The sequence below is a fragment of the Eublepharis macularius genome, chromosome 4 (genome assembly GCF_028583425.1).
Source record: "Eublepharis macularius isolate TG4126 chromosome 4, MPM_Emac_v1.0, whole genome shotgun sequence".
In the NCBI taxonomy this organism is placed as follows: Eukaryota; Metazoa; Chordata; class Lepidosauria; order Squamata; family Eublepharidae; genus Eublepharis; species Eublepharis macularius.
In genome coordinates this window covers 100,459,446-100,474,917 of record NC_072793.1, presented here as the reverse complement: position 1 = coordinate 100,474,917, position 15,472 = coordinate 100,459,446, and the positions used below count along the sequence as shown (strand labels likewise).

The 15,472-nt window shown below is 42.9% G+C and overlaps 1 protein-coding gene across 6 annotated transcripts in view; it reads right to left on the bottom strand.

Annotated features, from left to right (window-relative positions):
* The window catches only part of RAD54L2 (RAD54 like 2), a 131,040-nt gene that overhangs the window by 57,953 nt on the left and 57,615 nt on the right, over window positions 1-15,472 (bottom strand). Inside the window, exon 1 of one of the 6 annotated variants that reach the window (XM_054976865.1) lies at window positions 8,656-8,736. The exons of the other annotated variants lie outside the window; for them this stretch is intronic. Coding sequence (XP_054832840.1) covers window positions 8,656-8,689 — 34 coding nt within the window. The 5' untranslated portion in view covers window positions 8,690-8,736. Of the gene's footprint in view, window positions 1-8,655; window positions 8,737-15,472 lie in introns of those variants that run through there. 6 annotated transcript variants of the gene reach the window in all.

Here is a 15,472-nt window from a genome sequence, read left to right as displayed (position 1 = left end):
GCAGTAAATGAAGCACTCAAACATTAGGCTCTAATAGTAATTCTGTTCTATCTTTCCCCCACTCTGTAAAAAAATAAAAGGCAATGCTTGCTTTACCTACTTCTCCCATAAACACCAGCTTTATATGCAAAATCCCAGCGTGGCTGTGGCTGCTCTTCCAAATTCCCTTTCAAACCAAAATGAAATAAGGGAGCCATAATCTTGTAGCCTCAGCCTACCTGAGGAGTAGCCATGTGCTTCGTTCCTCTCCCCTCCATTCCTGCCTGCATCTCCCTGGCCCTTCTTCTTGAATACCGCCCTCCCCCCCATTCTACTTTGTGCTCCTAGTTATGTGTTGTTTTGAAAGCAAGCGTAATTTATACTGTGTAATAGGTCAGCAGCAGGTTAAATCCAGTGGAAAATTTCTGCTGACAAAATGGGGGGAGGGATATTTTCACCTACTACTCCTTCCCACTGTAAAACTTTTATCCCTTGTGGTGTTCCGGGGGGGGGGGTCCCCCTATTCCTTTGTAGCACTACTTCAGCGGGCATTTTGGGCTGCAGCAGGAAGGAAGGAACTCTTGGTCAGATTACAGGAAATACCTCCTACCAGTGGAGATTTTCTGCGCTATCCAATCTTAAAAGTGCTAGGCAACATTGTATATTGTTAGATATTATTGCAATGTTAAGCTACCGAAAGGTGAAAACAGAGTTCTATAGTGACAGAATGGACCGTACCGATACTAGAGAGGGTATCCTATTTTTAATCCCCCCCATAACAAACTTTCAATTATAAAATTAGTACAGCAATGAACAAGCTTGAATTGAGCCTCTCCTCTCTGTTTTATTATATACTTGTATGGTGCAGGGGGGAATAGAAATGACATTCTGTACCTGCTCTCTAAAATTATACATTCTACTACTACAAAATTCTGCCACCACATTCTACTGCACATGAAGACAAGATATAACTCTTGGTCCTTTCTCCATTCTGCACAACACAATATAAGAATGGTCCTTCTATCTCCATCCTAGTTAAGCCAGCAATCCTTACTAACCATGGCAAGTAAACACAAGAAGCTCTGGAACATGCCTCAAAATCCTCAAACTTGTAAGGATTGTGTGGTCAAGGGATCAAAGTGGAAAGTATTCTCAAACTGTACCATAGCCAGCCTCCACAAGTTTAAAAGAATCTCTGCCAGAATCACTAAAACCAGCTTGAATTTGGTTCAGTACCAGATATTATGCCCTGACCTAGAATCCCGAGACTAGCCCAATCTTGTCAGATCTTGGAAGCTAAGCAGGATCACAGCCTTGGTTAGTAACTAGATGTGAGACCACCAAAGAAGAGCAGGGTCATTATGCAGATACAGGCAATGGTAAGCCTCCTCTGAATGTCAATTGCCTTAAAAACTCCAGCAGGGGTTGCTATAAATCAGCTATGACTTGACAGCATTTCCCATCACCCCCAGATGTTATAGATGGCTGTGAAATTGCACAGTGATCTGACGGGCCCATTTTGGCCCTTCACACTTACTTACTTTCTTTCTACGCTTCTTTCTACGCTACATACAGATTACCACCACCCCTGCCCAATGCTATGATAGCATTTTCCTATACAATGCAGCACAGAGTTTACTGACTGGATAATATTATGGTGCAGACCCTGAAAGTTTAAATTGGAAGCAATTTGTAGGTCAATTCTTGTCCAGGGCATGGAACTCAATGAATTGATGTAAAAGGAGAGAAATAAGACCATAGGTCAGTGCCTCTGGAGCCACATGTGGCTCTTCTGAATGCCATTCCCAATGTGGCACCTACTCCAAGGCTATTTCCTGGTAATGTTGTAACTGGCAAGTGGTTTCCCACCTTGAAACAGTTGCTACAGGTGGGACTGGAGGATGGGTAAGCTGTGACCTTGTCTGTGGGCCTTGTAGAACAGTTGGTAGCCAGGGAGCCATCCTCTTCAATAATGTCTCACTGTTCTTCACAGCCCCTGAACTCTGAGCTCTCGAATGATAGCAAATTAACTACAGTTATCTTACTCCCTTTTCTCCGTGACTAGTAGTCTTCTTCTGGGCACCATGGCAATTTCATTCTTTTGCTTGAGCTGCAATATGTACCTCATGCTGAAAAGGCAGTTGGAAAGGAAAGAAGGAAGCCCTTCTCTTTGCTTCAGATACACAAGGGCTAGATAGGATTCGGCAGTAGTGGGGAGAGACAACCATACATGGCCAGAGGTACTCTGTATCAATGAGGTTGCCAGTCTTCCCCCTGATTACCTCTGTTGCCTGTTCAGAGTGGCGGGGGGGGGGGGTCAAAAATAAAAAAATGCCAGCATCTTCCATGCCAGCATGGCAGTGGATAGCTCTAGGAACCGTCAGAAACTCTATGGCAAAACCATAGAGTTTGAGGCAATTACCAGAGCTACCCCATTGTCACTTCCCAGTTGTACCTGAAAGTGATGTAGTGACATTGGTGCTGTCACACGCATCCACATATCCCCACCTCCCAATGCTCAAGTTCAGACTGGCAACTTTGGTAATTAAAGATCTTATAGTTATTTTGTATTAATAGTTATATGATTGTATATATGTGGTTAATAAGATGGCATGCAAGGCATACAGTAATCATGTGGCTCTTTTAGTTGATGGCAATTGGGAACGTGGGTCTCCATGATTTGTTGATCGAGTACCAATGCCATAAGGGATCAAGATTAAGATCTCCAAAGGGAGGTATTTTAGAGAAGAAAACCCAAAACAGGGAAGAGTTTTAATGGGTTCCACCACTATCATCACCAACAGAGAAAGCTACAATTGCCACTATTACACTGGCTGAGATATCATGGAGGGGGGCAGTCCACAATATACACTCCTGGTCATTCAAGAAATATGCAAACTATGGGAAGAGAGGGAATTAGGTAGAATATGTGAACTGTCCCTTAGTAATTGCTTACTTTGATGCTTCAGAGCCCCTGGTACAAAGGAGGCTGCAAATAACCTACTCCTATTATGTGTCTGTGCAAACTATTATTTTAGTTGCCATTGGAATGTCATGTAACTAAGAAATGAAAGAAAATTGCTCTACATAATTAATTAAAGTGAGAGTTGCCAGAAAAAGAAGAGCAATCTTTACAGTGTCACCTGCAATAACAAATGCATGTAAGACTTTCCTATGTATTGGGCAACACATAAACAGGTAAATTACAATTGTCTGCTTGTCAAATCCTTCTTTTGTAAAACCAAGACGAATAAGAGCCCAGTCCAGGACTAGACACACTCTTCCTGGTTCTATCCTAGCCCAAGCAAGCATAAAATAAATTCACCACCCTCTAAGTATGGGAAAGGAGATTGTCCCTGTCAGACATCCAATTGGCCAATCTCTGAAAAACTGCAGTTTTTATCCAGCCAGCTATTTAAACAACAATCTCAACGCTTTAGCAACTCAGTAGCTGTAGGCCACTCCCACTCCTGAGCATCCTAACAAAAACTAATTATGTAACAATTACATAAAATCACACCTACCTAGCCCTACTCTTTTCCAGAGTCCTAGAAGCTAACATGACCCAGTAGATCACCAAACCCCTTATCTGCCCTCTACATAATACTTCCATAATACTTGCTGCTACAAAAAGGAGTCGCAGCATCTATTAATAAGTCAACTGCTTACAACCACATCCATCATTTCACTGCTACTCCATTTTTCTTTCACCAGTTATTGCTTCCTCTTTTTTACTCTTAGTCCTTTCGTCAGCCTGGTTGCCACAGATACTCACAGCACTGAAACAAGCCATTCATCTTCCATTTCAAAAAGTAAATTATAAGACCCATATTCCTACACACAGAGTAGCTCGATAAGCTTCTTTCAAGAGTTAGCCAACAACATTTCCACTGGGAAGAAAAGCACAGCGTGGCAATCCCTCATCCCATGAAGGCAAGTATTTTCAAATGACAGCGGAACTCAACAGACAAAGTATTCTGCCATTGTGTCAAAAGCACCTGGAAGCTGACAACATAATCAAACCATCTTAACTGAAGTTGCTCCCGCTAACCTTACAGCTCTCCTATTAAAAGTAAAATCAAAAAGTGTCCAGTAGCACCTTTAAGACTAACCAATTTTATTGTAGCATAAGCTTTCGAGAATCACAGTTCTCTTCATCAGATGCATGGAGGGCCAAAAGAAACCGGTCAGATATAGAGGAGGAGAGGGGAGGGTGGGTTAGATGCAAACAGCTCCTTCTGATATGTAGATGCAAACAGATCCTTCTGATATGGAGATCAGTTTGCTTCTGTAAAAGTTCAGAGGAGTTAGAAGTGTTAGTCTGTAGTGGCAAAATCAAAAAGAGTCCAGTAGCACCTTTAAGACTAACCAATTCCACTGCAGCACAAGCCTTCGAGAATCACAGCTCTCCCGGCCAGATGCATCAGTTCTCTTTGTCAGATGCATCTGGCGGGGAGAGCTGTGATTCTCGAAGGCTTGTGCTGCAGTGGAATTGGTTAGTCTTAAAGGTGCTACTGGACTCTTTTTGATTTTGCCACTACAGACTAACACAGCTAACTCCTCTGGATCTATTAAAAGTAAGAACAGTATCCTCCAGCTTATAAATAGATGCAGAGGAGTTAGCCGTGTTAGTCTGTAGTAGCAAAATCAAAAAGAGTCCAGTAGCACCTTTAAGACTAACCAACTTTATTGTAGCATAAGCTTTTGAGAATCACAGTTCTCTTCATCAGATGCATCTGACGAAGAGAACTGTGATTCCAGCTTATAAATGTTTCCCTCAGATGTGCATAAGAAACAACTATTAATGTTTCTGCCCCTACAATTCAAGTCGTGCAATGCAGCATAAGCTATGCAAAACATATACATTTAGTGACAGAAATCTGTACATCAGGTCACAATTATTCAAGAGAGCACAGCATCTCTTCTACTCTTTCTATACCAAGAAAGTTGCTCTACTTGGTGCTCTGTTACAAACCAGGCCAAGACCTCCATCTCAGTCCTCCAGTCCTTGCTCTCCCAAATTCCATTATAGCACAATGATTCAGTCTTGTCTTTCTTAGATGCACCAGACATCCACTGTAGTGCATCACCTTCTATTGTGGGGTAGCTAGAATAGCAAACATCTGAACAAATACCCTAGAGCTGCAGTTGGGGAGGGGAGGCAAAAGGTTGTATCAGCATCACTGCTTTGTTGAGCCACTGATTGCAGTGCCTTTGCTTTCTTGAAGAAAATGAAAACACACCTCACCATGTTGATAGGCACTTGGCCTGTCATATATGAACACATTCACTTCATCTTTAATTCAAGATGCTGGTTTTAACAGCATTAATTGTGACAAACCTGCGCTGCATTTATGAACTAAATCAATCAGCAAATAAAAGCAAAGGTATAAAAAGGATCAAATTCAATTGCAGTTCTTTTTTTATACTATGCACTTACTTTTCATACTTTATTGTCTTTTCCTTAAATAAAATTTTGAATTATAAAAAAATCAATTGCAGTTCTTGTAAGACCACCCCCCCTGCAATTTGAGAACAGAAGACCCTCGGGCTTTCTCTGAGTAGGGGACCATAAAAGCAATATAAAAATTAAAATACCACTAATTCTTGATTGCCTTATCTTAGATACTATTTACTATAGTCATGAAGGAAGACATGGCTTGGGGTGGGGGAAGAAGAGATAAGCCACACCAAACAGGAAGAGACGAAAAAAGTAGAGAATGCTTACACAAAATCTGGAACATCTAAAGGCCAACTTCAGTGACAGGCAATTTATCTTCTAACTCAAACATTATGCAAGCTGACCAAGGCCCCAAACACTCAACAGCTCTTATTCTGTCCAGAGAGTAGAGAAGCCTGACTTATATAAACACTAAAGAGCACTTATATAAGCTTCACAGACATGTGTCTAAATATCAACACAGAACCAAAAGAAGAAACCAGGTAGCTGATCTTACTAAGTATAATCACACACATGCTCACTTACACAGCATGTACCTAGATATCAGAGGACAATATAATTATCGTCAGTTATCAACTCACACTGTACCTTTTCAGAATTCAGAAGTATTTCCAACAGTCTAGAAAACCAATTTCTATTCTCATCTATGGCACAAACACATTGTAATATTAAGGATGCAATTTGTTTTAATTATTTATCTGCTCAATGATCCAAAAGTCTCATATGAAAGAAGAAAAGGAAAAGAATAGAAAATAGCATTATTCTGCAACCCTGATAAAAACCAGAACACTATGACCTTCCCAACTACATTTGAAATGTAAATGCCTTCCACAAAAATGCCCCCCATGCACTGCAACTCATAATACGGTAATTTAAAAATAACAGGTAAATTTTAAAAGCCTAGAAATTTACACTTTTAATTTCATAGTAATTCATTTGCAAGCTGACATTTCTGCTTTCAACTTTCTCACTCTTATCTCAACAGAGACTCGGTCACAATGACCCACCATGTTTTTGAGTCTTCTTAGCTAGGCTGTTTGAACAAGCTACTACTTTCACCTACCATGTGGGAAAATAAGAAACTGCAATCTCAAACTGTTACCTAGTTTTTCCTCCAAAATATTATAATGCAGATACCTATAAAAGGACCAATTAATTTTAAAGAATACTTATATACTACCCTTCCATTCTGGAACAAATCCCAGGAATAAATGAAAAGCATATAAAAACAGACAACATCCAAAATGCTCTGACCACTCATACCAGAAGTTAGAAGCAGTCATACTGTAGCTTAATGTCCTCTATAAACAGAGCATTTGTTCTAAATACAGAAATATTAAGTAACAGGACTGGGAAAATTCTGGGCCATGGAACTACATGTATACCTTATATTTACTCAGTCAGGCTTGGATTGAATAGAGACTATGAATGGTTATGTCATTATCAGAAGTAACTGATTTCATTATCGGAAGCAAACTGATCCCATTATCAGAAGCTACTGATTACATCTACTCCCCCCTCTCCTCTCCACCTATATATCTGACCAGTTTCTTCTTACTCTCCGTGCATCTGACGAAGAAAACTGTAATTTTCATATGGAGGGTAACATTCATTTTGGAGACTAAGCATAGAAGGCACAACATGTATGTAATTTACTGGATGCAAGAGTTAATGTGGAGGAGTAAATAAGAGTGTCTGCTCATCCACAAAATTCAGTGAATGATCTTGGGCCAGTTACTAGCTTGGATAAATCATAAAATTTCAGTGACGGAAGGGGGGGGGTGTCTATTTTCGCCAATTCCCACAACCGTGGGAGGCCTCCGACTTTACCCTGCCCTGAACTATTGCTGAGGAGTCTCCCATCCCACAGGAGCAGCATTTCAGGATGCCTTATGGTCTGCAGTGCGAGGAATAAGGTGGGGAAATTGTATTCCTCAAATGGTACTCCTTCCATACAAAAATTTTTTAGATGGAATCCAAACCACTGTCTCTAGGTTTAGCTTTCTTTGCAGGGTTGTTAGAAGAATAAAAAAAGGTAAACCACATGTGCTGCCCTGAGCATCTTGATGAAAGAATGGGACAAAAACAAGCTAGTGTACACATTACAGATTCCACATGTTTGCCTCTATAAATGTTGCATTTATTGTGTCCTTTATGTGAAGTCACTCAGTCTAGCCCAGAAGATAGCCCTCTACCTTGGCACGCACCCATGTGGCCACCTGGATCCACAGCATGGTAATACTGAGACTGGACTATTGTGAGACACTCTACATAGGTCTCCCCTGAAAGTCAACTCAGAGATTCCAGTTGATGAAGAGAACTGCAACTCAGTTATTATCAGGAGCTGGGTGAAGCATTCATATTAGCCCCATTCTACAGTCACTCTATTGGCTGGCTACCCATCAGTTACCAGGCTCAGTTCAAGGTTTTGGCTATCACATACAAAACCCTTCATGGACTTGGTTCCTCATATCTACAGAACCACCTCTTTCCCCAAGCTCTGCCATGGCAGCTTCACTCATCTGAACAGGGCCTTTTGCAGATGCCACCCTGCAGTTGGGCAAAATCAACACCTGCTCAAGCATGTACATTGTCTGTAGTGGCCCTCCACCTTATGAAATGGCCTGCTTGAAAAGGTCAGGAAAGCTCCCACTCTTCAGGCTTTCTGCAAACTACAAAACTGAATTATTCAGGAGGCCCTTCTTACACAGGTCATAGGGGTGTGGTATAATAAATGTCCCAAGCAGAATATGGCCAGTGAAAATTCCATGAATTTCACCAAGATACGGTCAAAAAACAAGGAGCATAACAGAAAGGAAGAAAACATTTATCATCTGATCTAGAATATACTACATCCTTGGTCAGTAAATCAACAAGTGCAAAAAAGGATAGTATCTAAAACACAATGATGATCCTACCAAGTCAGATATAAAAGATTTAATTGCCCCTTTACCAAAAAGCTCAGATGTTAGCAAAGAAGCTTACACTCTATATGCAGCCAGAATATCATACTAGTAAGGGTTAATTAGTGATTCACAAGGTAGTTGTGCCCAAATATACTCTAATCCTATCACATCATATTCCACAATGTAAACATCAAAAGCCACCTCAAAACATTACCACATCTCATTCCCCATTACAATAAATTGCTTGTCAGAGCAAGAGCGGGGGGGGGGGGGACAGTGGGAAAAGGGAAAGAGGAGCCCATATCTTACCTGGAAACTGCTGAGACTCATCCAAGAGGAGCATTTTCCTCAGCACATGCAGATAATTACAAAAAACACATCTTACTTCAGCAGTTGGTTCAGTAACTTCAGCAAAAGTCAGTGTGGCAAGCTGCCAAATCCAGTCAGCTATTTTAGTTCCAGACCAAATGTCTGAGTCACTGCAACCTACATTATCATCTCAGTCTGGAGTACCATAATTCACAAACGAAGCTGCTTTGTCCACAATATGCTTTCTGCTCAAGTAGTTCCAAAGGTTATAAGGAAGTCCAAATACATTCACAATGTTCAGAAATTCTGACAAACAGCATTTAGTATCTACCCTATAAACCTGTAAAAAGCACACCTAACAAACATACATCCTGTAATTTGATTGTGACTGAGGAAAGTCACTTACATAACCCATTAAATATACCTAGGTTTCACTCTAAACAGCAGTAGCACTTATCTTTCTCCCCTGCTCAGGTACTCAAAGCAATGAGTATAAAGAAGCCAGCAGGTAGCTTGGAACCAATCAGAGAAGTTATTTTGTTTTGTTGACTACGATCAGAACAAAATAGAGGAGGTAGCTAGCATCACTTCTGAGAAACAATATAGTTTCCTAAGCAGAAAGAAAGTGCATACATATCTGGGAGACTTCTTCTCCCTGTGAAGGCTTTTGCAGCAAATTTTCATACCTTCACCTGATCCCATTTATTCAGCCCACTATCCAATTGAACTAGTGACAGAGAACTAAAATAAAACAAAATCCTTACATAACTATTCAAACTCAACCAGGGCCCCACGTAGGGGAATTCCAACAGGCAACAGGAAATCATACATCAGGATAAGCAAAACTCCAGAAATTCACTGGGAGGAGAGGGGGGGGGGCTGCAAATTAGTAAATAAGAACGTTCTTTGCTTTTCAAAAGAGTGCTTTAGAAACTTTACTTTCACTAATAACTCACGAAGAGCTTGCTGATCCCCAAACAATTCCATGTGCACGAAAACAACACCTTTGACTGTCACATAGGAAGCCTGTAACCCACACAGTGGCAAGCAATGCTAAACATTTATTTTTAAGCTTAGCTACAGTGACCAGCAATGACGGAACGTCAGTGAAAAGGTCTTTTAAGTTCTGAGGCTGTATAGGAAGAAGCCACTGTAAACAGAACCTCTCTTCACATCAGGTTTTTTATGGCTGAACACTACACCTCTCTGAGTATTGATTTAGTTTCCTTTGACTAGCTCAAAATACACCCCACAACAGACTATACTCTTAAACATACTAACTAGAAAGTAAGAGATGATTCAAGTAAACACTAATATACTTCACAGCTGAGCAGGGATTTACCTTTGGATATTCCGCATCCAACCAAGACTCCATCTAGTTATAACACTGGTTCTGATGCATTAGGTTTCTTCAGTTGCATCTTTGGTACACTCTGAACAGTCATGGAATATTAACTTGTTGACATGGTCTCAGACATTTTTCTTTGAATCAAATCCGTTGATAGTTTTTAAACAATAGCATGTTGGTGGATGAAGCAGTGACACCTAACATCCAGGCACCTTTTAAATTACTATGTAAAACAGGGTTGCACTTACCTGTAACTGTTGTTCATTGAGATCTTCTGTGCAGGTACACATGGGGCTGCGCTTGCGCAGGCCTACCAGCTGGAGGAATTCTTAGCTAAAATTTCCACTAGAGGGTGCTTGACACTTCCCAGAGCACAGGCATGGCTGTTTTCCCACCAAAACAGCCTATATCTGGGAGGCGCAGCACCCTTTGCCCTCAGCTCCTATTGCTGCTGCCCCCCACACAGGTGAAGAGCATAAGCGGGGAAGGAGGGAGGGCATGTGTGCTTGCACAGAAGACCTCAATGAACAACAGTTACAGGTAAGTGCAACCCTGTTTTCATTGTCGGTCTTCTGTGCATTCCCACATGGGAGATTCACAAGCTTCTTACTCGGTGGTGGAGCTTGCTCTTCAACGAAAGATGGATTGTAAGACAGCTGTGCCCACTGATGTTTCCCGTCTATCAAGGATGTTCAGAGCATAATGTCTCATGAAGGTGTCTGACGATGACCAGGTTGCTAGCCTGCAGATATCCAGCAGAGGGACCCCTCTCAGGAACGCCATCGACGTCGCCTGTGACCTTGTGGAATGTGCATGGACTCCCAAGGGACAAGGTAAGTTAGCATTTTTATAGCATACCTTGTACCACCCAATGTGTGATCGTTTGAGCACTTGCTCCTTTCTCCTTTTTGAAGCCTACATAACAAACAAATAATTGTCTATCTACTCTGAATGTAGATGAGTATGACCCTCCGCACATCCCATGTGTGAAGGGCTTTCTCTTGGGCAGGAAATCTAATCTTGGCCTTAAGACCACCTTCTCAGAGTGTATCTTGAGGAACAGTTGATCCACTGAAAGGGCCGCTAACTCACTAACCCTTCTGGCAGACATCACCACAAGTAATGTCGCCACCTTCATAGACAGTTCCCTCAGCCCACATGTGGCCACGGGTTCAAAGGGTCTCGACATTAACTTGGCTAAAACTAACTGTAGGGACCACTGAGGGACTACCTTCCCTGTTAGTGGAAAGAGATTCAATAACCCTTTCATGAACAACTTTGAGGTGTAATGAGTAAAAACTGTCTTTTTATCAACAGGTTTATGAAAGGCTGATATCACTGCCAAATAAAACTTCATTGATGAAACAGAAAGCCCCATATCTTTCAGTTTTAAAAGAAAATCTAATACTGTAGCCAAAGGGCAGGTGAAAGGGTCAACACCCTTCTCCCCTGCCCAAGTTACAAATTTTTCCCACTTGTAGCGGTAAGATTGCCTGGTGAATAGCCTCTTGGCGTTCAATATAATATCAGCCACCTTAGCAGACAATTGACCTACGGTCTCAGCAGCCAGGCAGTCAGTCTGAGTTTGTTTACAACATGGTGATGTATCCTATGACACAAGATCAGGTCCATCTCTTTGGGAAAGTGCCAGAAAGTCTGATTCGACATCTGGTACAATCGATGAAACCAGCGTTGTCTTGGCCAAAAAGGTGTCACCACTATGGCTGCCGACCTGTCTGTTTGCATTTTGCTAACCATCCTGGAGATTAATGGTATCGGGGGAAAGGCATAGAAGAGACTCCCAGAGCAGGTGATTTGAAAAGCATCCCCTAGAGAGTTCACTTCTAATCTCCCTCTGGAGCAAAACGGGGGCTTTTTTGTTTGCCCTGGTAGCAAAGAGGTTGACATCTGGTTTGCCCCACTGTGAGAACACTGGTCTTATATAGCAGTACCTGATAGACCACTCTGTGAGGTCTGATTGTGCCTATTCATCCCTGCCACTGTTAAGCTTGTGATCCTGAGTCATTTCAGTCTTAGAACTGATCTCATGTTGTAACTGATAAGTTTATTCCTTTGCTTTCAATAACTACTTTCCTTTTCTCCCAGCAGATGGCAAGGCGGACATTCCTTTCCTTTGATCTTGGCTAATCTAACCTTGAGTGTCTGGAGTGTTGTGTTGCTCATTGTCTTGTCTAGCTAGTGTGTGAATTTTGGAAATGTTTCCCAGGCTGCTTCGATATCTGTGGTTGCAGGGGGAGGAGACTGGATGAGTATATTGTACTGTAACAGCCTGAAGCGTTATTCCTTTCAATGAGAATTTAACAGGCAACTGCTTTTCACTTCATGTACTCCTATGGACCTGTGTATGTGTACAAGATTGAATTCCTGAATAAAGATCATTTAGCTAAGGACGTGTTGTGCTGAAGTGATCCAGGGATCTACCTGCCACAACCTGACATCCATAGTTTGACACACTCATAGGTGTCAGACCCTATTCTACTTAACCTGTCCGCGACACTGTTTTCTACACCTGGAATGTGTGGACTGCTTAAATGTGCACACCGTGTTCTACAGCTCACTCCCACAACCTTATTGCTTCTAGACACAAACAGTGGGAAGTCGTTCCCCCTTGCTTGTTCACACAGAACATAGCTGTGCTGTTGTCTGTCAGAATTTGTACTCTTTTGTTTTCTACCATATCTGAAAAGGACATTAAGGCAAAACGTATCGCCCTCAACTCGAGGACGTGATATGTAAGGAGAGTTCAGATTCCACCTACTTGCCATGAGCTGTAAGCCCTTCACAATGCGCACCCCAGCCAGCTGTAGATGAAGCTGTAGTAACGGTTACATCCATGCAGGTAGACCCAAAGGGTACCCATCGTAGTAAGCCATCATCCTTCAACCACCATTCCAGGCTTCTAAGGACTGGCTTAGGGACGCTAAATTTCTTCTCCTGGCTGTGTGTCAAGGCATAGTAAACAGAAATAAACAACAGCTGAGCCTGCCTCATATGCAGTCTTGCTAGTGGCATTACCGCTGTGGTAGATGCCATAAGGCCCAGCAAAGTTTGAATCCGTCTAGCCAACTGGAACCTATTTTTGAAAAACATCCTAATCATCCCTTTAATTTTCACTGCCCTCTCAACAGGCAGAAAGGCTTTACCCAAAGTGGGGTCCAGGACAGCACCTATGAACTGAACCTATCTGGAGGGTTGCATTCTGGATTTCTTGTGGTTAACTACAAGGCCCAATTTGGAGCAGGTGTCCAATGTTAACTCCACCGGCCTATCCAGGTCCCTTTGACATGGCTGAAACCAGCCAGTCATCCAGGTACGGATAAAAAGAACACCCCAATGGTCCACCACTGGGTCCACCACTACTGCCACGCATTTAGTGAAAACCCTCAGGGCCATGGAAAGCCCAATGGGAAGCACTTGGTACTGGTAGACATCATCCCCACAAGTAAACCTGAGGTACCCCCTATGGGAGGGATGGATGGCTATATGGAAATAAGCATCCTTCAAGTCAATCACTGCAAGCCAGGATCCCAGGGGCAAAAGCGTCATTACCACGTTGAGGATGATCATTCTGAATTTCTGTACTTCAATCGACTTATTCAGGTCCCTGAGATCTAATATGGGTCTAAACCCGCCATCTTTCTTCTCCACTAGGAAGATGTTCGAGTAGAAGCCCTGACGATCCTGTCTAGGGGGCTCCAATTGTACTGCTCCCTTGTTTAAGAGAGCCTTCAACTTGGACAGCAACTCCGGTCGTGGATCACGATCAATTCTATCAGGAAAACGCAAACATAGTAAGTAAGAGAACTCAATTTTATAACTGTATTTAACAATGTCAAGAACCCAAACATCAGTGGTGACAAGACACCGCTCAGAAAAATAATTACTGAGCCAGTCCCCAAACATCGGCCCAGAGTCCTGGCCTAGTCAGAATTGCTTCTGAACATTCTGCTGTTGATTCTTCACGGGCTGAGACTGCGCCCTCGACCTAGACCAGTAGCTGTGCTTCCTCTTAGGAGGACCCCCTTGACCTGCCTGATACGGGAGACTCTGAGGATATACATAGGAGTGGTAGGGATGGTAGTGATATTGTCTGCCCCGAAAGTATTGCTGTTGCCTGTACGGAGGCTTCCCGGCTCCCTGCTGGGTCGACGGGAGGACTCCATAGGACTTGGTTGTGAGTCTGTCCCTTCTTCTTTTGGAGAAGTAATTATCCGTCTTCTCTGAGAAAAGGGATTTTCCCTCAAATGGGAGATCTTCCACTTTGTTCCTTGTTTCGACTGGTAAGGCTGTCGACCGCAACCAGGCGTGCCTCCACAGGACAATTGCCGATGTCAGGGCTCTAGTTGCCGCATCAATCATGCTCCTCCCTGCATTTATCTGGAGCCTCGCCAAGCATAATGCCTCCTCCCTGATAACCTTAGCCAAAGGTTTCTGCTCATCAGGAAGCTTCTCATGACAGGCAGCTGCCCTTCCTCAAAGGAATATTTGATAGGCACCCATCATCACCGAATAGTTGGCGATCTTTATGCTCAGGGCTGCGGATGCATATATTTTCCTTCCGATGGTGTTCAACTTTCTTCCCTCCTTGTCGGAAGGAGTAGAGTGAGAGCCTTGGTGATGATGTGATTGCATTTCCTCCATCACTAAGGAAGGGGGGAGGAGGATGCATAGAAAGGAAAGGGCAGGAGTCATCCCTAATCCTGTACAGTTTCTCGGTCTACTTGGTAGTAGAAGGGTTAGAGGCTGGCTTCTCACAGAGAGAGTTCATAAGGTCGACAAGCCCTTCAAAGATAGGGAAGGTGATATCAGACATAGATCCCAAGTATAGGTACTGAAAGATCTTGTCCTTAGGCTTGATCTCCAGTGATGTAATGTCAATTTCCAATGTCAACGTCCAAGATGTACCTCAGAGGTGACTGTGGGAGTAAGACCGCTCAGAGTACAGATGGCATCTGCTCCTTTTAGATGACCGCTCCCGCATAATTTTGCCCTCCTCCATAAAGGATGTCACTGAGGAGGATCGGGACCTCGGTGAAGGGGTCCTCGAGAGATCTGAAACCTGTAGTTCTGAGACACCCTCTTTCCTCGGTCGAGCCCTGCTTGGTTCCTTCCCAGTCAAGTGCTTAGTCTTTGCCCGTTTCTTTATAAGTGGTTCTGAAGGAATTGGTTCAGAGGTCGGTTCCGAGATTTAGACTTGTGCCGGTGTGGGTGTCGACTCCATAGGCCTAGATGACTCGATTCCGCAGGCCTGGACGACTCCCTCAATTGTGAGCATTGGATCCAAGCAGGTGACATATCCAAACGCACAGGTGATCTCGGTTCCGATCAGCACTTTTAGTTCCGGCCCAAATCGGAATGGCTGGACAGTTCCCTGGAGGAAGCTTAGGTCCTTGGTGAGGTCAGTTCCAACTGGGATGACTGGTCGGGATCGAAGTTGGATCCGGTTGG